We start from the raw sequence: 27,196 nt of genomic DNA, 5'->3' as shown, positions 1-27,196 counted from the left end.
GCAGGTGAAGAACTACAGACTGCCTGCTAACACACTTTGGTGGTGTGCAGAAGAACAGGCTTCGTTTTCTTTGCATATTTTATATGTATCTGCATGACCACAATAGGACTGATTTATGTGACAACCAGGCAACCCGAGTGGCTATCCGTACAATGGAGCACGAGGAGACCAATAAATATTGCAGGGCTGTTTTCACATGAACAACAGACGGCATTACAATACTTAGGATGAAGGAATTTGCAGTTTTCTAATGTTACAAGGAAAAGGAAAAATTAAGATTTTCAGACCAGCACAAAAGTTCTCATGTGAGAGACTTCCCCAAAGCACGAAAACGAGTAAAGAAAAATAGTTGTAGCATAAATTACGCAATAATCTGACAAAGGCCACTTTGTATAGAACCATCTAAGTGCAGTATTTGTGCTTACGAAAGAAGGGCATAATGTGTACAAGATTGGTTAAAGTTTACAGCTTCAGGCAACTGCACATTTTTCTTTATCAAATAAAACAAAAGTGATCATAAGTTTTTCCTAAACTCAAACTTCAAGGCGCCCAATGGCTCTGGTTTACAGGATATCCATGCTTAAGGTCAGGTGACTTAGGGCCTAATTCAGATCTGATCGCAGGGCACATTTGGGTTTTGCAAATGGGCAAATTTAACATGTGCAGAGGGAGTTAGATTTGGGTGGGGTGTGTATTCACCCTGCAGAGAAAAAAAATCTAACTATATTCTCTGCTAACAGTAATGTAATATGTAAGCACTATATAACTAAAGGTTCATGAATAAGAAATAAAGCCCCATACACACTAGGACGGGTATTCAATGGCCAGACGGCGAGAAGTGCCGCCATCCATGTATTCAACACTTTCCTGAGGTGAGTCTGCCTCGCCGTCTGCCTCCTCACCTGCTCCCCGAGGCTGCCTCGCAGTCTGCCTCCTCCCGAGGCGAGGTTCCCTCGCCGCCTGCCTCCATACCTGCTCCCTGAGGCGAGCCCCCCCCCCCATCTGCCTCCATGCCTGCTCCCTGAGTCGAGGTGTAAATGGCAAGTGTGGCCATTTAAATGGAGGCTCGACACAAAATGCAGCGTACTCACTGGATTTGCGCAAACCACGCCATGTAAGGGGATCCTCGCCGGCCTCTCACGGCAAGGCTTCTGCCCAAACATATTTTCGGCAAGGAAAAACCAACCTCGCAGTACAAACTGGTGTGTATGGGGGTTTAAGAGTGGTTATAAAACACTGCACTGTGAGACCACAACTGGTGAAATGTCTTGTTACTGTACATTTGTACCCCTGCATTAACAGTATGAGAACACTGCAGTCTACTGTACTCACATCTAGATTATATGCTAGTGTACAGTAAGGAGAACACTACTATGAGCTTGTAATGCATTTTCTTTTCCTCCAACACATACGTTATACTAAGTGTGTGCGTCATCTGTAAAATGTCACACACAGACTGGTTTCGCTTCCCTAAAACTGGGGATCATGCCGAAACTGAAAACGTAACATTTAGCTCCTTTTCAATGCAAACCGCATCCTTCCACGAACCTGGTCACTCCCAGAACCCACACGGACGTTTCACAGCAGAATAAAATACGGGGTTACTGATCTACACTCTAAACATGGGGGTGGGGGGTAAAATATTTTTCATCTTGCCCTGGGTGACCAAACCCCTAAATTATGCCTCTGGCGGTATTGCTTACAGAAGCCGTCACTGCCAAAAGCACATACATGACCTGAGATCACACACTGCACACGGCTAAAGGTCAGATGTCTCTTCGCAGTACCACCCTCTTCTCCATAAGAAGGAACAGGACTCCGGAAATCAACACCAACTTCAGAGAGAACATTTCCCACAGCGCTGTGCAACCACATCAGTAACTGCTCCACTGGAGCTTATCATTATTATGCCCCACCACAAGCATACAGAAGGCCACATTCCTCACACAAGGGTTTTCTATTGTTACATTTATTGACTCATCATTTCAGGGAGTTTTGTTCGCTTTTAACTCTAGTACATAAAAACATAAAATCTATGGGGTACAATTACTAAAGCTTCTAAAATTGAAACAGTGATATTGGCCTTAGCTACCTGACCAGTAGACCATTTCTCTATTGCATCCAAGTAAATCAGTCAGAATAGGTTGGTTGTCATTGACAACGTCACTTTATTTTCACTTGAAGGGGCCCCATGTGCCCTCACATTGCTGATCAATGTTCTGGAGGCTGGACGTTTTCTGTGAAATGGTTTTATGCAAATAATCCTGAGAACTACATGTAAAACCAATCATTCTTAGCCAGAACTCTGCTGTCCTGTGTGGCATTCAATTGTCTAAGGTCACCACTCTGCCCCCTGACCAGCAGTCCTGACCTAGAGTAAATGACCAAGCCGTGGTCAGCAGCTAAGAAGCCAGGAAACGCTTACCGCTTGAGAAACTCTAATACTGTAATCTAACGCCATGAAAGAGTGGCAGAGTGAGCCCAGCCGGTCACACAAGGTTTACCTGGCACTGCATTTTTCAAAAAACGCAATCTCACTCTAAAGCTGGGTATACGCCTCAAAGATGATGCTACCCAACTTTGCACCCTATGCATCGTACATTGATGCAATATATGGTTACATGTAATTGGACTGCGTTGTGTGTGGAATCGTGACATTCGATTGGGGGGTGTTTATGCACGCTAGACATGACCAATCTCAAAGTTGCCGGACATCTGGTGGTGCCATTTAATTTTTATTATTGACGATTCTTTGTCCATTAGAAAATGCTAAACCCAGTACAGTCGGGTCAGCTGCTGCACGTTCTCTTCTCATCAGCATGGGCAGGGGGGGGGGGGGGGGCGCGGCTGCTTCTGGAAGTAGTAGCACTGGCATATGCAACCATGCAGCACACATTTGAGTTGCTACCAGTGGGTACCTCTTGGTGGCATTTCCCCTATGGCGCGTAGTCCAGAGGCTACAATGGGTAAACGTCAGCCAAAGATGATGTCGGGGATAAGCTCATTGATACATATGACCTGACGACAGAATGCTGAATAGATCTCTGTGTCGGCTGTGGACAGTGATTATACATATAGGGGATCCTAAAGTAAGCTGCAGTCTTATGAGAGCGGACAGCAAAATTAGGTAGAGATCTCTTGGAGGGGTGCAGAGAGCTTAATGCTACATACTTTATTACCGACTATAGTAGATCTTCATTTCGAATGGATGTTAAAATAACAAACATCCACTCCAGCCTTCACATGTCCACGCTGGTCACAAGGATATTATTCCCAACAGCACATCACACTTTCCCTTGCACCCCATAAAAGGTGTGATAATAAAGCTTGTGAAGGCGGTACTACCGTAACTGTCCAATATGTGACTGGAGCAAGACTGGAGAATTGAATTCTTCCTATGGGGCATTTGTATCATGCTTGGAAAGAGAAAGTACCAATCAGCTTCTGTTTTTCAAAACACACCTTGAAAAATAAAAATTGAAACTAACAGGATGGTACTGTATTGCTCAGTCAGGGGTAGATGTAAGAAGCAGTGGTAAGGGAGAAGTGATACAGGGGTAGATTAAGCTTGATGAAGTGATTAATAAATCTATCCCAAAGTGTCTGGTTTTTATCACCGGCCAATCAGCTCCTACCTGTCATTTTTCAAACCGAGCCTGTAACTTCACAGGTAGGAGCCGATTGGCCGGTGATCAAAACCACTTTATCACTTCACTGAGCTTAATAAATCTGCCCCACAGTGCCTGGTACTTTATCACCGGCCAATCAGGTCATAACTGTCCTTTTTTAAACCAAGCCTGTAACTTAACAGTCAGGAGCTGATGATAAAGTACCAGGCACTTTATCGCTTCTCCTCCCTTATCACTGCTTCATACATCTGCCCCTCAGTTTCCAGTTTGGCCATGCACTGGAGTGAAATGTGGACCACAGAGGCTGATTAATCTGCTGGCCACATTTTATGGGAGAATGTCATAGTTAGTCAATTTGGAGTGAAGGACATGAGATGCCTTTGATTTGAAAGCACCTCATATCCACCAACAATGATTTTCCCTCATGCAGAGAGGAAATATTTGCAATATCGGGAAACCCTAAGCACGAGCGATTGGTGAAGCCCCACATTATGACACTGGGGTACACTAGTATAACACTGGGGTACACTAGTACCCCATTGACTATTCATTGATCATATGATCCCAGACAAAAACAGAGCCCGAATGTTTTATGGTTAATACAGTTAATTACTTGTATATTTCCCCACTGCATTTATCTAATATCCAGAATGGACTTTATTTCTAGGCTACTATGTTGTTGGCTGAAGCAGGCTCACGGAGAAACATCCTGTGACACCAGGAAGATGCCAGCTTTCAGCACAATGGTCCGGATTCATCACATAAGCGGTGCCTCAGCAAAGTGTACTCAACAGCAACTCTAAATAAATGCTAAAACCTCAGTTCTAAAACATTAAAATAAAGAAAAATAAAAAATGTTTTACTATTCTGATAAATGCAGAGATATTTTCGGCTGACAAAAAAGGCAGCTAGTCATTAATCGCGGTATCCAATCAGATTCCAGTTTTCATTCCAAAATGGACCCACGATCGGGCAAAAAACACACAAGATGGTCGAGAAGTCCCTTATCCCATGTGACAAATCAAATAAAAGCAAAGCTACAAGAGAAAGTGTCCCAGCGATAGCAGCGTTCTCCCCTGACAGATGGAACAGCGAAGGACAGAGCATCCGCTGTGCGTTACTAGGTTACACTGCTAAAGCACAGTACACACCACGTTCATATTAACACTGTAGCACAAACGCCTACAAATTGTAAGATCTCAGGTCTTCAGATGTCTCACAAATTACTAACAGACACGGACTGTCCCAACCTGTTGTTACAGGTTTACAGAGACAGTCTGGGGCTTGGAAGGAGAAGTTACCCCACCCACCCTTCATAGGGCGTATACGAGACCTCTGCCAAGCACTGTTCTTTCATAGAGGGGATCGCTGCTATTTTAGTCCACACTATATGTTGTTTACATTCCTATCTTCACACGTATTCCTCAGGACATTGACAACGACAGCAAATTAATAAAGTTGCTTTACTGGTATAAAAAAAAGCCAACAAAAATATGAAAACCATTCACATATGCAAATTAAAAAATCCAGATTTCAAATTCAGAGCCAAAGTCTAATATAATATATCTATATACCAGAGTTTGATGCCTCACTTGTATCCAAAAAGATTACATTGAATGGTTCATCGAAAAATTACTTTTAATCTATAGTTATTGTCTATTAAAATAAAACTGTCAAAAGGGTCCAACTCAGTTCTTCTGTACAACCCCCCGCTGAGCGTCTATGGGAGCTATTCTGTTGTGGCCTCCGTTCAGATGGGTAAGGGTTGACATACAGAAGTTCCACCACTGATAGTGGACAGGGCTTAGGTTGACAGGTTCGAAGGTCGACACTAGCATTAGGTCGACAATCAAAAGGTCAAATCCAGATAGAAAGCTTAAAAACATGTTCTATCTCCATTTGAGGTCTATTCAATCCCAATACGATTGTGACTAAATTGTACCGTGTGTACACAGCAGAAGTATGAGAAACACAATTTAACCAATTGTAAAAAAAAAATAAAAATTTTAGAAATGAGAAACTTTTGCCCTAGGGGTGCCTTGAAAACATTCGGCTACTCGGGGGAGACGCAATTCAAAGAAGTTTGGGAACCATTGTATAGTATAAGGATCACGTTGTTCATTAGGGGGAATAGGTTTTAAATAAAATACGATACCACAATATTTGAAGTGCACTCCTAGATATAATTTCATAAAGACATTACAAGACATACAACATATAAACATTCAATAGCTGGCATTTTGCATTTGAGGATGAGGCTTATGAAGTGGCTCATTGGCTATGGAAAGGATCTTTATACAGTTAATACTTGAGGCAGTAATTATATACACTATATACATGTATGTCATGGCCAAAACAGACAGGGTGTAGCTGCATAAAACAGCTAAACCCATCTTAAGTCCTGCTTTGGGTATCGAGCTAAAAGTGCCGACTTAGTGCAAAAAAAATGTGTGCTATTTGAGGCTGTGAGAAGGGTCACCCTTGTGGCTACAGGCTGTCAAAACGGAGCAACAATTGAATTGCTCCAATTTTCACAACCTAGTGGTTGCTGCGGTTTAAAATTAGTGCGCTAACAGCATCGCACCCTCCTGAGGTACATGCAGGATACAAATAAACTAGAACGGAATGCTAGTTGCAGACTTTGCACACGCGCTAACAGCATTGCACCGTACTAACACACCAGGGCCCTTATACCGGTTGACTTGCTCAGATGCAAATTTGCATCCTTTTGATTCATTCTAACCCCGCCTTACGAATGGTTAGCCGGCGCCACCCATTCGCACGCCATGTTTTACATGAACATCCATTTGCATGCCAGTGAGAACCTCCCCCATCTTTCGATGGGCGCTGTCCAGACCACTCTACATGTGTGTAGAATTCCAGGGAACTGGGCAGGCAGCTGACATCTAGTTATGTCAGCTGTCCGCCCACCGCACGTGCGTCACAAATTATTATTATAATTTTATTTATAAGGCGCCATAATTGTTTCTCAGCGCCGTACAAAGCAACAGTACAGGGAGACAAAACTTGGCATAACATTGAATAAATAACAAAAATAGAGTACAGGTAAAAAGAGCGCCACAGTTCAATACACATTACAGCTTAAATATAAGTAGTGAGTACTCAATCAACATACAACTAGAGGCTTGTGGCCAATGATGGAGATGAGTATGCGGACGAAGATGGTCACTCCTGCTCCGAGGAGTTTACAATCTAGTAGGAAGAGGAGACAGACAGATTACATGAGGTGCAAGCAAGTGGGTGGTGGCTAGATAGCAGGATGTAAACAGGCAAGGGGTCGGAGAACCAGCTAGTTCATGCAGTGGAAGGGTACGCTTTGATGAATAGGTGAGTTTTCAGTGACGGTTTGAAGCTTTGCAATGTCGGGGAGAGTCTAATGGAGCGAGGGAGTGCGTTCCACTGAAGGGGTGCAGCACGGGCAAAGTCCTGTACTCTAGCGTGGGAAGCAGTGATCTGGGTGGAGGAGAGACGACTGTCGCTGGCCGCACGAATGCATTAGCATGTGTACGCCAAGCGTCTTCATGGGAATGCCCCTGAAACGCTGGCTGTTCACATATGCATATGGGCCAGGCCGGCAACCCACGCCCCTAGGTTGGGAGCGTGCAGTCGCAGATCAGACTTTTCACAGAGTTCGCACGCAAACAGCAGATACACATGCGCAGAAATGCTGCTGCGCATACGCAAAACATCAGTCCCTGTTCGAATTCGCGGCTGAGTTAGTCAACCAGAATAAGGCCCCAAGAATGATGTGCATAATCTGCAACTCCTGACTTAAGTGCCGGATGAAATGCAGACAGACAATTGAATAGTTCTTGCCAGTCACCCCCATCACACCAGAACCTTAACCAATTCTTCATACAAAACTTGGTCAGCATGATATTGGAAGCGGATGCAACTGAAATTGTTCTCCGAAGCTGATCACAGGGGCTCTTTTACCGAGGTACAGTTATTGGGTCAGGGGAGATAAAACCCCTCTTCTTAACGTTCAGAAAACCATGAACTGACAACACAAGCTGTATGAATGGACCTGGTCAACCAACATGTCTACATAGTTCTTGACAGTGGCTGAACCCTGCCTGATGATAATGTGGCCACCAAAATACCAGGATATCACTGGCCAAATTGCTTCCCTCTAAGCACCAGACAGTCCTGATCGTACGCGTGTCTCTGGGTTCTCCACGTATAATTACATCCAGCAGTTGGTAAAAGGGTGAAAGACGATGTATCGGACCGGATGACAGTCCTCCATTGCTCGACAGTCCACGATTGAGGATTGTTACACCACTCTCTCCGCTTCTTGGCATTCACTGGATATACCAGTGGTATGGCAGCTGGTCCATGAATATCATATTTGTAGACACAGGGGGTGGGACACAGGAATTCAGCTCCGCAGTCCCTTTTACAGCGGTTCTTGCCCACAGTTATCCTCTTTGCCCTTCTGTCTCTGGCACTCAAGTTTACACTTTTGCCCACAATTGGTGTTTAACGGTTAAGGTTTTCCTAAATAAAGTTCCCCGCAATATCCCAAATAAACTGCCATTTACAGTCACAGAGCCACCCACTAGGTGAGCGCCTACATTTTCAATATTGCACCACTACAGACAGTTAATGGTTTAATATACAAAACACACAGGGACATCATATCCCTGCAAATTAAGGATTTAATTAGGCAGTGGTCCAAAACTGTTTTAATACACTTATTCCAATTTCTTTATCTTTCTCACATCTGTCGCTAACGTTTTAATATTTCACCTTTATATATTAGCAAAACCATTAAAAGTTATATTTTATAATTATCAAAAAAGGACGTCTTAGTGCACCCAGCAATACTTTCTTTTCTTGTGTGGTTGTAGTTCATTCAAAGTTAAGGGTAGCACCTCCATGAGCAAGTACTATCAAAGGGTATCAATCCATAAGAACAAAAAGAATATATCTCTTTGGAGAACAGACAGTCCAAGACCCATCTACTAAAATCTGGTGCGGGATTTCTCTCTTTTTGTTAAATAAAGTTAATAGTTTTATGTATGAACCATTGTTCAGGGTAAGCGCTGTTAAATTATTACCCATCATAGTAAATTACCGGTGCCTACAGGAGGCAAGACGGCAAATGAAGTCTGGAATTTTAAAAAGATACATAAATTACAGATTTTTACAGCATTATGGATAGAATATTTCACGGAATGTCCTTCAATGCTAATGTGATACCTCAATAGCAGAAGAAATACAGTTACTGACGGCTACATGGTAAGACCAGAAGTACTCTACTTTAACAGCTAATAAATTAAGCAACAGTTAGAAATGTGATGTGTAGCAACTTCTAGGTCAGGCCGTGCTCCAGGTACTTTCTTTAGGACGTTTCCAGGACATATAGGAATTGACTCTATACCCTAAGCTACTAAAAATGGTTTGTTCCTAAAGAAGACAGTTAATAAGAAATGAGTGCCTGCTAAGCACGAATTGCTCATCTCCTCAGGACATACAGTACATTGCCCCGCGCTGTCAAGTGACAAAGAAGTGAAGAAATCATGAGTGACCACACATCTGAGTAGACAGATTCTCTGCTTCCTGAGCGATATCAAACAGCATGACATATCTATATAGCCTGTACTGTATAGAAAGGTAACATGACAGATGCAAACAGTAACATGGATATACTGTACATTAGCCCATATCTACCAATTCACCACCAACACTATAGGATTTATCATCAAGCTTTTTCAGGGACATATTTTATATATTACAGCCTGGTATTTACCCATAATATAGATAGTGTAAATATGGAACTGTCATCTCATAAAGCAGAGCAAGAATCAAACATGCACTGTATACAGACATTTCTCATACACAAGATCTTTCTCTTTCTGTATCCAGACACCTCATACATACACTTTGGCCGGTATTCAATTGGTTTTTTTCCCACCAGCATTTCAGATCGCTGTCCCTGGGAGTGGGTGGCTGAAATAGGTGAATGCGTGGCTAAACCGGACCATAACCAGCGCGATATGCGCAAAACAACGGATCGATTGAATATGGCCCTACGAGCGCCCATCATTTTAGCTGCGAGATCGGTAGCGATATAACAATCGAATTCCACCCTATGAATAAGTATTGCCATGAATAATATGAGACTACCACATACTGTATACATACAAGATGAGTGACACAGAGCAAGTGTCCTCTTTCATATAGTACTGTGGGGATGAACATTTACGATGCACCCTGACACTAACATATATATATATATATATATATATATATATATCTATCACCAGAGTACTGGGGGGATAGGAGATACAGACACCATACTGTATAGATACTGTATACAGGAGGAACAGAGCACAGGGAGAAAAAAAATATATATTATATATATATATACACACATATACATACATACACACAGAGAGTATGAGTGCTGCCCACACATGACACGGCAACTACTCCACACCGGCCGCACAAACCTACAGCCACACAGAAATACAAATCACCGCTCTATAAACAGCGGCACCAGGCCGGCCGCCCCCTCACCGGTGCTCACCCGGATCTCTGGGGCCCGCTCTGCGCCCTCCGGTGCTGCCGGACTCCTTCTCGCCTTCAGCCTCCCAGACACAGAGCTTCGCGCCTGCGCGGGATCTACCAGACCCTGCGAGCGGCTTCGCGCATGCGCGGGATCAGGCGCCGTTGACCGCATCGCGTACGCGCTGACGGGGCGGGGCAGGGTTCATGCGCAGAGGGCTGCGCCAGCGCGGCTCGCCTATATAAGTGCGCGCATGCGCGGAGGCACCGGAAGTGGTGGAAATCCTGCTGCTGCGGCTGCTCTGTGACCCGGAAGTGGCTGATTGTTGTTGCTGGTAAGCGCATGTGTGTAATAATATGCTTAACAGGCGAGAGAGTCTCTTGAGTGTGTGATGGGGCAGGGTGGGTGTTCTGTGTGCACATCTGGGCGCAAATACAGTCATGAGTGTTAATTAAAGCAAATATTTGTATTGATACACAAGAGGACCAGAGAAGTCTCCTTGTAGACTTAAACACAATGGAATAGTTTGTTGCAAATATAGGACTGCTGATAAATGGTGTCTAGGTAGTTTCATAGGTCGACCTGGTCAACATATACTTCCAAAAATGTAACAACCCCCCCCCCCCCCCCCCCCCCCCCCCCCCACACACACACACACACTACTGTTGCAAGGCTTGCTATGCTCCGGGCCCTGAGCCTCACTACACTCTGCACATGATTGTATTCTTCTACCCTTGGGGTAGCCAACCCTAGTCCTCGAGAGCTACCAACAGTGCATGTTTTGCAGGTCTCCTCACAGAATCACAAGTGGGCTAATTAGCTCCATCTGTGTATCTTTTAAAATGTGTCAGTGATTAATGAGTGCAGCAGCTAGGTTGTCTGGAAAATGTGCACTGTTGGTAGCTCTCGAGGGCTAGGGTTGGCTACCAATGTTCTATCCCAACATGGATAGAGAAGTAAGAACAGGCTGGTTTAAGAAAACAAATAAAAGATCATGAAAAACTCAACAATTATTATTGCTAGTTATGTATGTAGTGGACACACATACCGCAGCGCTGTACAGAGACTATTATTATTACTAGTTATGTATGTAGCGCACACATATTCCGCAGCGCTTTACAGAGAATATTTGAATATTCACAGCAGTCCCTGCCCCAGTAGAGCTTACAATCTATATTCCCTACCACTTGTACGCACACACAGACATTCTAGGGAAGGGATAATTTTTGTTGGGAGCCAGTTAACCTACCGGATTCAGTATGAAATCCCGGCGGTCGGGATCCCGGCGTTCAAAATCCCGACCGCCGAAATCCCGACAAGGGGGGGATGTGGATCGCCCCCCCCCCCCCTTTGCGGGCTCGCTGCGCTCGGCACGCTAATTTATTCTCCCTCCAGGGGTGTCGTGGACACCCACGGAGGGAGAAAGTGTCTGGACCGCCGGGATTTTAACTGCATCCCAACCTACCAGTATATTTTTTGGATCGTGGGAGAAAATTGGAGTACCCGGAGGAAACCCACGCAAGTACGGGGAGAATATACAAACTCTGCACAGTTAGAGCCATGGTGGGAATGGAACTCGAGACCTCAGCGCTGTGAGGCAGTAAAGCTAACCATTACACCATTTTGGAAAATAAAAGAAAGAATGGTGGTGGAGCGCTCAAATTTAATGCTTTAGCAGTGTAAAAATAATATGATCAATTGGGTATCACCTAAAATAATTTAATTTAATCTACCGAATATACATATAAAAAGTAATTTAAAACAAAATGTAAAGGAATAAGAAATACAATTAAATATGCACTCAATTGTATATCATGCTGTGTTCACACTGCGTGTGTGAACTACACGGCATTTACCCAGGATTTAAATGCCGGGAGCGGTGGCAACTGACCCCCATTCTCATTGCTAGGCAAATTTCCGGGTGAAACAGTTCTACTCGGTAATTTGCCTTTTAACACATTTTTGGCCGTGTGAACGAGTCAACCCGTGTCTGCATACCTGGATCTAAAACACAGGTAAAAAGAAGGGTTTTACCCATGTTTGAGATCCAGGTATGCAGACAGTTCACACTGCAAAAATACCTGTGTTAAAAGGCAAATTACCGGGTCAACATGCTAAACCCGGTAATTTGCCTTGCAGTGAGAATGGGGTATTGGAGTTAAAAGGACGATGGAGGTTATACTTATAGTATATGTCCCGCTTGTTCCTAGTAGTATGCTCCTTCACTTGTTAAACATGGTCTCCCTCATTGATGTCCATAATTTAACTGGAATGGTGGCTATCCATATACTTGGCTGGAGGCCTTGTGACTTGCCAACAGCTCGTGAGAGATAAAGTGGTTTAATCTCACAGTCTGGATAGGCTCCAAAATTAAGCAGGTGTTGGTGTCCCAGTAAGCAGAGTCCAGTTAGTAAATATGCAGCAAAATATGGAGATCCAAGATGGTAAAAGGGAGAGGAGAGTTGGTCCAAGTGAGAAAACAGAAATTAGAGTCCAAAGTCCAACAAGGAGTGTGGCCTGGCCTTACGCGTTTTGTCGTCCTCAGACAAACTTATTATTATTATTATTATTTTATTTATAAGGCGCCACAAGTGTTTCGCAGCGCCGTACAAAGGAACAATACAGGGAGACAAAGCTTGGCATAACATTGAATAAATAACAAAAATACAGTACAAATAAAGAGCGCCACAATTCAATACACATTACAGCTTGGATATAAGTAGTGAGGACTCAATCAACCTACAACTAGAGGCTTGATGCCAATGATGGAGATGAGTATGCGGACGAAGATGGTCACTGAGTGTTTGAGTATAGGAGAGCTGTGAGTGAAATGTGAAGAGAAGTGGGCTTTGACAACAGGAGGGAAGAGGGCCCTACTCGGAGGAGCTTACAATCTAGTAGGAAGGGGAGACAGACAGATTACAAGAGGTGCAAGCAAGTGGGTGGTAGCTAGATATCCGGATGTAAACAGGCAAGGGGTCGGAGAACCAGCTGGTTTATGCAGTGGAAGGGTACGCGTTGATGAATAGGTGTGTTTTCAGTGCCCGTTTGAAGCTTTGCAAGGTCGGGGAGAGTCTAATGGAGCGAGGGAGTGCGTTCCAATGAAGGGGTGCAGCACGGGCAAAGTCCTGTACTCTAGCATGGGAAGCAGTGATCAGGGTGGAGGAGAGACGACAGTCGTCAGCCGACCGTAGAGGGCGGGAGGGTGTATGAATGGAGACGAGGTTAAAGATATATGGAGCAATGGAATTGGAGATGGCCCTGTATGTGAGTGTGAGGTGTTTGAATAGGATTCTGTAGGGGAATGGAAGCCAGTGCAGATTTTGTTGAAGGGGAGTGGCAGAATTAGAGCGGCGGCAGAGGAAGATAAGCCTGGCTGCAGCATTGAGGACAGATTGGAGAGGAGCCAGTTGGGATTGAGCGAGGCCGGTGAGGAGAACATTGCAGTAGTCGAGCCGTGAGATGACCAATGAGTGGTTCAAAATTATCAAAGGTGTGATGCCTTTTGACCCTGACTTCTTCTTTCTTGTTCACCTATTTGACTTTTTGGGGTAGACCGATTGAAGGTCTATCTAGACCAGGCATGTCCAAACTATGGCCCTCCAGCTGTTCTGAAACTACAAGTCCCATTAGAGAATGCTAAAACTATTGTAAGACAAGCTAGGATGTGTAGTTTCGTAACAGCTGGAGGGCCATAGTTTGGACATGCCTGATCTAGACACTAGATCTATCAACCATAAACAGTTCAATGTACATCCAATTGTTATAATTGGGGATGTTTTAACAATTGAGCCCCCCCCCTCTTACCTTTCCCAAAAACAAAAAATGTGTTCTGTCTGCTATGGTCTCCCCCAGGCTATACCCTGCACCTCTGTTGGCAGTGGGAGACATGACCCTTCAAACCTTTTGCACACACCATACCCTATGTACTTTCTTCACACATCTACTCATAGAGCCTCCCGATATCATCATGAATCAAAGCGTATTGGCATTTCACACAGTCAAAGCAACCAATTTCCTTAATGAAGTTCTTGTTGGAAAAGTCCCAGATGGTTTGACACATAATGACATGAACTTACAGTCACACCCTCCAGCAGCTGTTCTGTGTTATTTTCCTGGTCATAACATTTGTCTCTAAATATTTGCTCATCATTCTAATATGAATAAATTGCAATGAGTTAAGAGTACACAATAAATCGAGGAAGTAAAAACATTAATGAGAACCGTCTGTAAGCATGCATGGACGCTGATACTAATGAATGCAAGTAGCATCGAGAACCCTTTCTGTAGAAGTAGGACAGGCAGGAGGCAAAATGTGCTCCCCTACCGCAAGAGCACAGTACTAAATTTGTGTGAAAGTATTCATTTTCAATATGCAAAAATTGCATCCATATTTAAAATGTGGATTGTGATGAATGGGTTCCTAAATAACTTGGCAGCTGAATGGAAGACCCTTTGGCCTCATTGGCAAAGAAGAATATATTCAAAGTATAAAATGGAATTACAGTACAATGACTTATACCTCTTTCAGACAGAAAAGTCTTAAAAAAAATCCCGGCAAATACACGGCATTTCAAATGCCATGTCATTTTGCCGGGCGCAGCCTGACCCCACTTCACACAGAAGAACAAATTACCTAGTTGAAAATTTCTACCCGTAATTTGCTGAATAACATGGGCATTTCTTCTGTGTGAAAGGGTCAACCTGGGTCATAAATCCTGTGTCATAGACCCTGGTCAATTCAGGGGTCAGAGACACGGGATTTACGACATGGGTGTGCCCTTTCACACAGAAAAAGGACCCGTGTTATTCCACAAAACTACCAGGTGGTATATTTTCTTATAAGAAAAGTTACTTTCGGAAAATGCCTGCCCCCACAGGTTTTCCTATGGGGCAGCCATTTTCCGAAAGACACTTTTTTTCATAAGTGCATCCATCCATACTGCAGTGCCGGTATCCGCAATTACGGATGTACAGGGGAGGGGGGGGGGGGTTTTCCTTAACACATTGTGTGGGGGTGAGGGGGAGTCGGGGGATGTTGACCTACGCGCGGGGGGTGGCTCCAGTGCTATGAATATTTAATGAGAGCTCATTAAATATTCACTGCGCTGAATTTAGGACCCAGCTCATTGGCTGGGTCCTAAATACCGTTTCAGACCCGATTTTGATGCCAAAATACCGGGTCTGAAACGGGTAGAACCTCCATTTTAACCGTTTTACAAAATCGGTCCTGCACCTTTCAGACCGCACAGATTACCGTTTTAAAACTCTTAAAAATCGGCAAAATACCGTTTAAATGTGGTCTGAAAGGGGCATTAGTAACACTGTAGAAGAGCAGTCGTGTATTTTAATCAGGGCATTCACTTGTTAAACATAATATCTGTACGTTCTCTACCATTGCTTGTTTTAGTATTGAGATCATTTGATATTTTGTGCACAGGCGCCATCTGCTGGTAATATAAACTGCTACTCAGATGCTGTGCGGTATGTGCAAATATTGAACTAGTGTACGTGTGAGATATACAATGTTGTGGTATAGCGCTGTCGTTCTCAACCTCAGGACCCCCCCCCAACAGTTCATGTTTTCCAGGTCTCCTCACAGAATCACTAGTGAAGTTATTAGCTCCACCTGTATCTTTTAAAAGGTGTCAGTGAGTAATGAGTGCACCTGTGCACCTGCCGGGTGACCTGGAAACCGTGAACTGTTGGTGGTTCCTGAGGACCGAGGTTGAGAACCACTGGTATAGCAGATCGAAGCTGTCCATATCGACCATGTTATGGTTGACCACCCTTATATGAACTGTCTAGCTAGACACCTAAACATTATTTTTTTCACTTTTTTTTTTGGGGGGGGGGGGGGGGGGGGAGAGGGAGTGTCCCGATGTAACATGTGTAGAAAGAGTTAGATTTGGTTGTTATTTTGTTTCTGTGCAGGGTAAATACTGGCTGCTTTATTTTTACACTGCAATATAGATATCTGTACAAACCACACTCAAATCTAACTCTCTCTGCACATGTTACATCTGCCCCACCTGCAATTTGGTTTTGCAAGTGAACCAGAATCGGGCACATAGTTTCAAGTGCTAGGTCCAATTTGGTGGCTGGGCTGGGCGGGGGGTTGAAGCCAAGTGACATGCTGGGTGTCAAGGCTAGCAACACACTACAGCGTGTGTGGAGTAACATGGGGGTATTGCAGGGCTGTTTAGTAAATTGAACATGGGCTAATAGAGGATTCACTTTTACCCTCTTGGTGTTGGCTGATTCACCATGGGCTCGATTCAGACCCTATCACAGGGCTGCACAGTGAATGTCCAAGGCTGTGAATGACATTGCAGCCTTGCGAGAGAAAGGTACTTGTTTCCTAGCACGGCGCCAGCGATTTTTATCTTGAGCATCGGGACCAAAAAAAATCGAGTCCATCGCATGCAACCAAATCGCATGCGATGCGATCAACGCAATATTTACATTGGAATCAATGTAAAATGGTCCCTGAGACCATTTTACCATTGGGCACAATGTTAAAAGCCCCCGAAACCCTAATTTGAATTGCATAGCCCCCCTCATGGGTAAAATGGTCCCCCATTGTTAACGCCACCCCACGATGAACGCCAACCCGAAGCGTGGTGAGCCCGCGAGGGGCGGCGGTACGCGTCCTCCGACCTTTACATACCCCCACTATCCACGTCGGCGTGGAGTTCATTTTATATAGTGTGGCGAGCGCAGCAGTACGCGTCCTCCGACCTTTTCATACCCCAACTATCCACGTCGGCGTGGAGTTAATTTTATATAGTGTGGTGAGCCTGAAGCGTGGCGAGCGCACGCGCATTACTTCACAGGTATTACGCGTCCCCTCGCTGTGCTCGCCACGCTTTGGGCTTGGTGGCTCGCTGCGCTCGCAACACTATATAAAATTAACTCCACGTGGTTAGTGGGGGTATGAAAAGGTCGGAGGACACGTACCACCGCCCCTCGCCATGCTTCGGGTTGGCATCAATAGTGGGGTGGCGTTAACAATGGGGGGGGAGCATACAATAAAAAATGGGGTCTGGGGGCCATTTAACATTGTACCCTATGTAAAATTATAATGGCATGCGATGGACGCGATTTTAACATTGACAGGTAATTTAACATTGATTCCTATGTAAAATCGCGTCGGTTGTATCGCATGCCATTATAATGGCATGCGATCAACGCGATTTTCTCTTTGCCGTCAATAAACGCTGGTAATTGACAGAAAATCGCGTCCATCGCGTTGATCACATACCTTAAGTACCTTAACTTAAGGTATTCAATTAACCCTGACAGGCGCCGTGCTAGGAAACAAGTACCCCATCTAATACTTGCAACTGTTTGTGCAGCGGATAAGTCGTGGTGGCAGTTGTCTTAAAAGCAAGATGTTATTTGCTCAGAGAGTTTTCAAAGACTTTCTCTGCAGATATTGCTTGGAAGTATATTCACATACAAGCAGAATAACTTTCCGTCATCCCTAGCTTAGCCCCGCCTCTGTCACGCTGTTCAGTCCTGATTGGTCCACTGTACATAATGGTGTTTTGCCATTGATGCATTGCACAGCCTTGAGGGTCCTCCTTATTCTTAAGCGATTATTTAAGAATCCAAATCTGTTCCTGCCCACATTAGAGATTACAATAGAAGCCCACTGTCATGTCAATGTCGCAGGATTTAAATGGGCAACAATATTTTACTGCAAATACGCCTGCTTTTAAATTTCACTTGCATTTTCTGTGTAAAAAACGCATTAGGAACTGATTGGTTGGTACTTTATCTCATTCCAAGTTTTGATAAATTCCCCATTGTCCGTTTAGATATGGTGGAAAACTACTTTTGCAAAAGCAAAAAAACCACCAAAGCGTATCACCCTCTGAGGAATGGCTACATTCCCAATGTGGCTTCTTAGTGGCTTAGGTAGTTGAGAAAAAATACAGACATTATGGCTTTAGGTTGATTCTGTGGTTTACGCAGTGTGATCGTACACTTAGAACTACGTATCCTATTAGCATGCATAATATGGGGCTCAGCAGACAGAGAGCTATGGTGATAAATTTCAACACCTCTCATAACTGAGACATCCTGAGGGATCCAGTGGCGTAACAATGGCACTGCAGGCCAAGCGGTGGCTTGGGGATTCGGCCCTGTGGGGTGCACAGTCTCTGCAGATTCCAATGGGTTTGACTGTCCATATGCTGAATCTGCTGAAAATGTCTCTTCTCTGAGGCAGCAGGCATTTTTGGAAGCAGATGTCCTACTGGAGAGATGGGATAGATGCTAGGTATCGTGTGTGTGTGTGTGTGTGTGTGTATATATAATAAATGGAAGGGGGTGAGGGCGGCAGAATTTTTGGTACTTATGTAGTATCTGGGCTGCCGATTTTTTGATTGTATGCCTTAAGTTAAGGCATACAATCAGATGCGATGCGATATCGCATCGCATACGATGCGATGCGATGACCCGATTTTTCCATAGGATTCAATGTTAAAATGGACTGAGTCCATTTTAACATGAAATTCAATGGGAAAAAGGGGTCCTTTTCATACCCCTACTATCCAAGTGGGCATGGAGTTGGATATAAACCTGTGGCGAGCGTAGCGAGCCACCGAGCCCGAAGCGTGGCGAGCGAAGCGAGCCCCGTGAGGGGACGGTATTCTGTGTCCCCTCGCGGGGCTCGCTACGCTCGCCACGCTTCGGGCTCGGTGGCTCGCTACGCTCGCCACAGGTTTATATCCAACTCCATGCCCACTTGGATAGTAGGGGTATGAAAAGGACCCCTTTTTCCCATTGAATTCCATGTTAAAATGGACTCAGTCCATTTTAACATTGAATCCTATGGAAAAATCGGGTCCATCGCATCGCATCGCATCGCATGCGATTTGGTCGGGTGCGATGCGATGCGATGGATCCGATTTCAAAATCGGCAGCCCAGTTACTACATAAGTACCGAATTTTTATTTAGGGGGCGCTACATTTCAATTGAAACCATTGAAATTGATCTCATGGCTGGAGCAGATTCCAAGGGTATTTCACCGACTGACGGGTCTTGGCACTCTGTTTTCCCTATGCTCAAGTTGAACTAGATTGCCTTGTTGGGCCAAGAATTGCATGGTCAGGGGTGTTATAAAAGAGGAGGCTGTCTGTGTATGAAGTGTTAAGGTCCATACATACCGAGCGATTTTGCCCAGCGTGTATGGACAATGATGATGGGGAAAATCGCTCAGTACATACACACTGAGCGATAATCACCCGTTTTGGCTATTTTCCTGGGGGTGGGTGACTTTCTATAGCTGGATGCTATGGAAAGCTGTGCACTCCGTCGCGCCTTTGCTGGTAGTACCAGCAGATGAGTGGCCGGGCCAGTGATGATGCAGGACCGCACATCATTGCTCAACACTTCCCCGTAAACACTCAGCAGCTTTTGAGCTGAAAGCAGCTCAAACTGCAAAACTGAGCTGCTTCCAGTTTAAAGTGCCCCAGTGTGTACGGGCCTTTACACTGATCAGGGGTCGTTACTTGTTTCCTAGCACGGCGCCCATCGCATAGCATGCCATAAGGTATGCGATATTCGGGTAAATGACCCGGAATGTACAATTAAATATTGCATCGCATGCCAGCAAATGGCATGCGATGCGATTTTTAAATGTACAACCCTGATGGGTACAATGTTAAATGCACCCCCATTGTCCACACCACCCCCACTATCAACGCCAACACGAAGCATGGCGAGCGCAGCGGTACACGTCCTCCGACCTTTTCATACCTCCACTATCCACGTCGGCATGGAGTTGATTTTAGTGTGGCAAGCGCAGCGAGGCGAGCGGACGCGGAATACATGTTAAGTAATCCGCGTCCGCTCGCCACGCTTCAGGCTTGGTGGCTCGCTGCGCTCGCCACACTATATAAAATCGACTCCACGGTGACGTGGATAGTGGGGGTATGAAAAGGTCGGAGGACGCGTACCGCCATCCCTCGCAGGCTTGCCACGCTTCGGGTTGGCGTTGATGGTGGTGGTGGCGTTGACAATGGGGGTGCATTTAACATTGTAAGCACCCATCAGGATGCTTGAACAATTAAAAATCACATTGCATGCCGCTATATTGAATGCAATGCTCTGCAATGGAAATCGGGGGCGCGGTGCTAGGAAACAAGTACCCAGGGGTCTATATGGACAGATTTTTACAGATCCCTCATCTTTGCAGCCACCGCTTACGCCAGTTACATTAGCCGCTACGTGGATCGCGACTGGCCTCTCGCAGGCTTGCCACGCTTTGGGCTCAGTGGCTCGCCTCAACTTTACTAAAGGTAATAGATGGTGGTGTGGACCCCAACAATAACCGTCGTGGCTCGCCGTACGCTACACCGGTTCTATAGCGTAAGCGGTGGCCACAAAGATAAAGTATCACAATTTCCCTGTCTACCATTTGCTTGCGTTGACCTACTTACTGTCTACATTGAATAATTCACCCCCGAATACTCTCCATATTACCCCCTCCGCCTGCCTGATCCTATTGATACAGTGTATCTGTGTACTGGAGAATGAATGACTGCATGGGATAGTACATAGTGACCAGGTCCTAGTACAGAACCCGCCGTGTCGCCCCGCTTCCCCTGCGAGCGGCGGCATTGCTGACACACGCCCGTGCCGCCCCCTCACATCATGATGATGATGATTACACACATGTTGCATGCAGCAGCAGCGGCCGGGCCGCAATCTGACGATAGTCTGACGAAATTAAGGGCGGAGGCCGCACCGTCCAGAAACTGCTGGAACCATGACAGATGTGACAGGCGGCCAATCACGGCGGCCCGCGGTGCCACGGACGGCGCCCTGATTGGCCGCCCGCTCGGGGCCGGGCTTGTACGTGTCGGCGAAGCGTGGGGGAGCGTGACGTCACGGGACCGCGCGCCAATCCGCGGCCGACAGCTTGGGCCCCGCCGTCCAATCGGCGCGGTCCAACGCGCGGTGCCCCAGCCAATCGGGGCCCTCCACGACCTTGGCCGGCCGGGAGGGTATATAGGCGGGCGGCGGCGCGTGGTCACGTCAGTCTGACAGCCACCGGCGAGCAGAGATCGTACATACAGCGAGGAGAGAGAGCACCGGGGACAGAGCGTGATACGGAGACCGGTAGGTGCTGGTGTGGGAGCATGTGGCGGGGGAACGGGAGCCGCGTCCTGCGTGTTATTACCGAGCTGGGGGGGGGGATGTGACCGGCGACGCCCTGCTGCGCTCCGGCTGATGGGGGGAGGCTTTGTTCTGGATGCGGTGTCGCTGCGGGCATCTGTCACTGGCGATCGCTGGTGAGGCGAGCTGGGCCTGGCTATGGGGGTATATGGAGTATATGGAGTGTATGGTGGTAGGGTCACCGCCTGGTGCTGCACCCATGGCGGGTGGGGGGAGGTGATGTGGTCCCGGCCCAGGGGTGCACACAGCAGGGGTTGTGCCAGCTCTGTGACTGGTGGTGGCCTCGGTGTAGCGGATGTATTGGTGGATACGCAGAGTTTGCTACTATGTCTCCATAGTGTTCCCTCCTTGTGGTCTCCATGGTAACTAGCATGTTCTGTCCTACATGTAACTATTGCAGCGTGTGGGTTACATGCTCCATCCTGTGTGGGAGGCCTGGTTATGTGTATATGATGTCATTGTGCCTGGGTATGTGTATATGATGTCATTGTGCCTGGGTATGTGTATATGATGTCATCGTGCTCTTAGGGGTCGATCCTATTAGTTGCCGATGATTCGCACTCGCCAATCATCATGGCACTGGGCGCACTTCTTGGCAGACTGAGCTCACTTGAAAGTGCTGGCACCTCCATAGAGGTGCCAGCTATTTTAAGTGAATTTGGCTCAGCGAAGGGTGCAAAATTGGCCTTATTAGGGTGCCTTTTTCCAGCGTTAAAACAGCACCTCGCACCCTTCGGTGCTAATAGGATCGACCCCCTTACTCTGGATCGTGCCCTTGACCTGTGTGTGGGGCTCAGTATTGTAGCTGGTGTGTGGTATATGATGAGGATGCACTTGGTCCATTGCAGAGTATTTTGCCGGCTCTAGAAGCTTCTGTCCCTCCTTCCTGCCACCCATAACCGCTCATCTTGCCTCTTTATTGGCTGTGTAGGAGGGGTGTTCTACTGGCACCACCCATCTTTATTCCTGCCTACTGTTATCCGGCCTGGGCTTCCCTGGGCACATTTTGCTGTAAAATTGCTCAGCATCTGCAGCGAGAAGGATTTTCATCTGGATTATGTAGCAATTATTTCAAATGAACATTCCTTATTTATTTTTTCTCTGCAGGATATTGCAATCTAAGGAGGATTACATTTTTTTTTCACTTGCTATACCATACAACTCATGGTCACAATGAAGCTGCTAGCAGTTGTATTGCTGGTTGTTGCCAGCACCTATGCTGACGATGACGACAAGAAGGAAGATGTTGGCACTGTTGTTGGAATTGATTTGGGAACCACCTATTCATGGTATGTGTTTCATTTTGGTGTGATTAAGTACAGTGACTAATTATTTGCCCTGCCTAAGGGCCAGATGCAGTACGCTTCAAATGAGAGAAAGTGGCGAGTGATAAACAACCAATCAGCTCATAACTGACCTGTTACAGGCTGGGTTTGAAAAATGACAGGAGCTGATTGGCTAGTTGTTTATCACTTCAATTTATCACTTTTTTAAGCTTAGTCTGGCCCTTAGTGCTGATGTGCATTGTTAATTTAAGACTCAATATTACTCTTCTGCTTGTTCTAATTAATTAAATCAGCAATTCAGAATTTAGTACTTCTGCAATATATTTGCTTGTTTTGTGTGATAGCAGTTAGTTTAGATAATGTTTGGAATTAAACTGTCCCCCACTTTTTTATATTGACCACTTAATGCATTCTAAGGGGAGATGATCTAGATGGAGATATTAATTTCTCTCACTTTATCTTTTTATTACTAACTTAGTTTGTATGTTTACTAAAAGTGTATTATCATTGTTGTATTGGAAAGGTGTTTAATGTTACATTGTCCTCTTTAGTGTTGCCGTGTTCAAGAACGGCCGTGTGGAGATCATCGCCAATGACCAGGGTAACCGAATCACACCCTCTTATGTGGCCTTCACACCAGAAGGTGAACGTTTAATTGGGGATGCTGCCAAAAACCAGTTGACCTCCAACCCTGAGAACACTGTGTTTGATGCCAAGCGTCTGATTGGCCGCAACTGGAATGACCCATCTGTTCAGCAGGACATCAAATATCTGCCTTTTAAGGTGAATGTCTTGACCCATTATAGTGTCTCTTGTTCCTCCATGAACTGTTGCCTTAAGTTCTAATTCGTTGCTCTTACCGGACTGTATAGGGCTGTGTGGTTTTTAAGTTACTGTTTAAATTCGTACTGATGGTTTGAAATGTTAACGTAAAAGGAGTTTGGGGGGTTCTTGGAGAAGGGGTACAGCAGCACTGCTTTCTATTGGCTAAACATGTGGTGTCTTCTCAAAAGGTTCTGGAAAAGAAAACTAAGCCATACATTGATGTGGATATTGGAGAGCAAAGAAAGACTTTCGCCCCAGAAGAAATCTCTGCCATGGTCCTGACCAAAATGAAGGAGACGGCTGAGGCTTATCTCGGTAAAAAGGTACGGCTATTGTTGACCGGTTCTTTGTGAATTAATGAAGCCCGATTTCTTCCCAGTTTTTGGTTCTAATCATACTTTACCTGTCTTAGGTTACCCATGCTGTTGTGACCGTACCTGCTTATTTCAATGATGCGCAGCGTCAAGCCACAAAGGATGCTGGTGTTATTGCAGGGTTGAATGTAATGAGGATTATTAATGAGCCGTAAGTGCCCTTTTTGCTATTTCTAATTCATGTTGCTTGGCAAGATTTATTGGAGTTCATGTGCTTTAAATGTTCTTATTTTGCAGAACTGCTGCAGCAATTGCTTACGGCCTGGACAAGAAGGAAGGAGAGAAGAATATTCTAGTTTTTGATCTGGGTGGTGGCACTTTTGATGTGTCCTTGCTTACAATTGATAATGGGGTCTTTGAAGTGGTGGCTACTAATGGAGACACCCATCTAGGAGGAGAAGACTTTGACCAGCGTGTTATGGAGCATTTCATCAAACTTTACAAGAAGAAAACTGGCAAAGATGTGCGCAAAGATAACCGGGCAGTGCAGAAGCTTCGTCGAGAAGTAGAGAAGGCCAAGAGGGCGTTGTCTTCCCAACATCAAGCCAGAATTGAGATTGAATCCTTCTTTGAAGGAGAAGACTTCTCTGAAACTCTAACACGTGCCAAGTTTGAGGAGTTGAATATGGTAAGAGTTCTAGAACACAAACTGTCGCTAATTAAATGCTGAATATTGAACCCCTATGTTACCATCTTGTACTTCCTACATAGATCTACAGCTGCTTATGCTGGCCATACATTAGACCAACTTTCATCCAACTAGTTGGTTGGGCTAAAAAATCTGGTAATGTATGGGAGAAAACCACAATCAGAAATTTGATCAAACTCTAAAAAATGAACAAACATTCAGTCAAATTGTTGAAATCCACACCAATTTTTAACTACAGTACCTTGTATGAATGACAGATTTAGTCTGTTTCCAGTTCTTGTGAGCAAACTACTTAATTACAAATTACATTGCTATTATCCAGTACCAGATGTTTGTTTCATCCTACAAACTAGTTGGCTGTCTAGATAGAAGTTGGTCTATTGTATGGCCAGCACTTCCAATACTTAAGATGCTTTTGGTCATAGGCACAACAATGTTACACTTATTTGTGTAATGATTTTTTTTTTGTATATTTTTTTTTTTTTTTTTTTTTTTTTTTTAAGTTGAAATATGTTGGATATTTGTTAACCCAAAGATTTTAAACATTCCTGCTTTTAGGATCTTTTCCGTTCTACCATGAAACCAGTCCAAAAGGTGCTTGAGGATGCTGATCTGAAGAAGTCTGACATCGATGAAATCGTGCTGGTGGGAGGTTCCACTCGTATACCCAAAATTCAGCAGTTGGTAAAAGAATTCTTTAATGGCAAAGAACCGTCCCGAGGCATTAACCCTGATGAGGCTGTTGCCTATGGTGCTGCTGTGCAGGCCGGTGTGCTCTCTGGTGACCAGGATACTGGTAAGTGGCTATACTGTGGATGTGGCCTAAACGTGAAGTGGTAAATTGATGTACACTTAAGTTTTTTTTTTTTTTTTTTTTTTGGTACCTTTTTGATTTAATAGCTTTTCCCTCCTCTTTCAGGTGACTTGGTTCTGCTTGATGTGTGCCCTCTAACTCTTGGCATTGAGACTGTTGGTGGTGTAATGACTAAACTCATCCCCAGAAACACTGTTGTGCCTACAAAGAAGTCCCAGATCTTCTCTACTGCCTCTGATAACCAGCCTACTGTCACCATCAAGGTTTACGAAGGTAATTTTTAATTACAGAATTAGATTTTGTGCATGAACACCTGAAATCAGTGGATACAATTGCTGCGGCGAATAGTATCCATTTCACTGGGGGTGTGGTGTATAGTAGGAAGCCCCAACTATCTCACTCCGGGGTGGGCCAGGCATAACTGGAGCTGCTGGGTTAGTTCCTGCAATGACTGCTTAATAGTTCTGATTGCTGCAGGATAATTATATATTACAGCACTCTGCTCTTGGCACTATGTAGATGAACCAGCATTTTGGGGACACCCCGGTGTGGCCGGTATACCCCTTGTGAAGCCTGAGCTTTTGCAAAAGTAGAAGGAATCTACTTGTTCTGCTTTTTGATTAGTTCTCCTTCAGTCCTATTAAAAAAACTCTGCTGTGCTTTAAAAGGTCATATGACTTAATTTTTTTAATGACCCCACATGGCACAAACTAGGTGAGAAGATGGTTTAAAAATATTTCTATACAATGCTAAATTACTACTTTTTGATGTAGGTGAACGTCCATTGACCAAGGACAACCATCTTCTGGGAACCTTCGATCTCACCGGCATCCCTCCAGCTCCACGTGGTGTTCCCCAAATCGAAGTCACATTTGAGATCGATGTAAATGGTATCCTACGAGTTACAGCAGAGGACAAAGGCACTGGCAACAAGAACAAGATCACAATTACAAATGACCAGAACCGTCTGACGCCAGAAGAAATTGAAAGGATGGTTAACGATGCAGAGAAGTTCGCAGAAGATGACAAGAAGCTCAAAGAACGTATTGATTCTAGAAACGAACTGGAAAGCTACGCTTATTCGCTTAAAAATCAAATCGGAGACAAGGAGAAGCTAGGTGGCAAGCTGTCGTCTGAAGACAAGGAGACCATTGAAAAGGCAGTAGAAGAGAAGATTGAGTGGTTGGAGAGTCATCAAGATGCCGATATCGAAGAATTTAAGGCCAAAAAGAAAGAGTTGGAAGAAATTGTCCAACCAATTGTTGGCAAGCTTTACGGTGCAGCTGGCGCACCCCCTCCTGAAGGAGAGGAGACGGAAAAGGATGAGTTATAGGCCTGAATGTGATACTTGGCTGCTATGATACTGTAAATAATGGACTCAGGAACTCCTTGTTGAGCGACTATTTGAACACAAAACTCTAACGTTCATTTGGATTCTTCACTAACCGGTGGAGACTATGCTAAGCCATTATGGCTGTTTACTGCTTTTCATTAGCAGTTGTTCACTCTGATCACTATTTTGTTTGGTTACTTCCCCAGGGGGGGTGGGGGTCTGGTATTTTGGGAGGGTGTGAAGTTGCTCAGATGTTTTATTTATTTGAAGAAAAACTTGGTCATGTGCATTCTATGTAGAACTTTTTTCTACCATCATTGACCACAATAAATGTTTGATAATTAACATTGTTTCATGGAAGTTTATTTCTCCTCCTAAACAAAATTTTAAGGACCTGTATAACCTGCGGATAGTTAAATGGTTGGGTGCAGACTAATAAAACTAGGCTTGTAGAAAGACACAAGTTAGTGGTGTGAGGGTCTAGTTACACGGAGATTAACACCTTGAGTGGTGGGTTTTACTGGGGCAGGACAAACCTCAGGGCAGGTTTGTCCTGCCCC

General features: G+C 44.9%; 2 protein-coding genes across 13 annotated transcripts in view; one reads left to right on the top strand and one right to left on the bottom strand.

Annotated features, from left to right (window-relative positions):
* GAPVD1 (GTPase activating protein and VPS9 domains 1) overlaps positions 1 to 10,374 on the bottom strand; it is a 65,583-nt gene extending 55,209 nt beyond the window's left edge. For 7 of the 11 annotated variants that reach the window (XM_083160966.1, XM_083160970.1, XM_083160967.1 and 4 more), the window contains exon 1: positions 10,186 to 10,373. In XM_083160966.1, the coding sequence (XP_083017092.1) occupies positions 10,186 to 10,338 (153 nt within the window). In that variant the 5' untranslated portion in view covers positions 10,339 to 10,373. Of the gene's footprint in view, positions 1 to 10,175 lie in introns of all 11 variants that reach the window. The other 4 variants (XM_083160972.1, XM_083160973.1, XM_083160968.1 and 1 more) reach the window with 3 other exon arrangements.
* On the top strand, positions 10,366 to 26,981 carry HSPA5 (heat shock protein family A (Hsp70) member 5). 2 transcript variants are annotated; one of them, XM_083160978.1, is made up of 9 exons: positions 10,366 to 10,498; positions 22,463 to 22,644; positions 23,193 to 23,424; positions 23,655 to 23,789; positions 23,879 to 23,991; positions 24,078 to 24,468; positions 25,048 to 25,285; positions 25,409 to 25,576; positions 26,077 to 26,981. In XM_083160978.1, the coding sequence occupies exons 2-9, from the start codon at positions 22,520 to 22,522 to the stop codon at positions 26,634 to 26,636; spliced, it is 1,962 nt and encodes a 653-aa protein (XP_083017104.1). In that variant the 5' UTR covers positions 10,366 to 10,498; positions 22,463 to 22,519; the 3' UTR covers positions 26,637 to 26,981. The 2 variants fall into 2 exon arrangements, with proteins under 2 accessions (XP_083017104.1, XP_083017103.1); XM_083160977.1 differs by lacking the exon at positions 10,366 to 10,498 and adding an exon at positions 21,143 to 21,298.
* Positions 26,982 to 27,196: the final 215 nt, after the last annotated feature.

This window comes from Crinia signifera, chromosome 9 (genome assembly GCF_055691185.1).
Source record: "Crinia signifera chromosome 9, ASM5569118v1, whole genome shotgun sequence".
Taxonomy (NCBI): Eukaryota; Metazoa; Chordata; class Amphibia; order Anura; family Myobatrachidae; genus Crinia; species Crinia signifera.
Note: the sequence above shows the minus strand (reverse complement) of the source record. Positions and strands in the feature narration are given on the sequence as shown.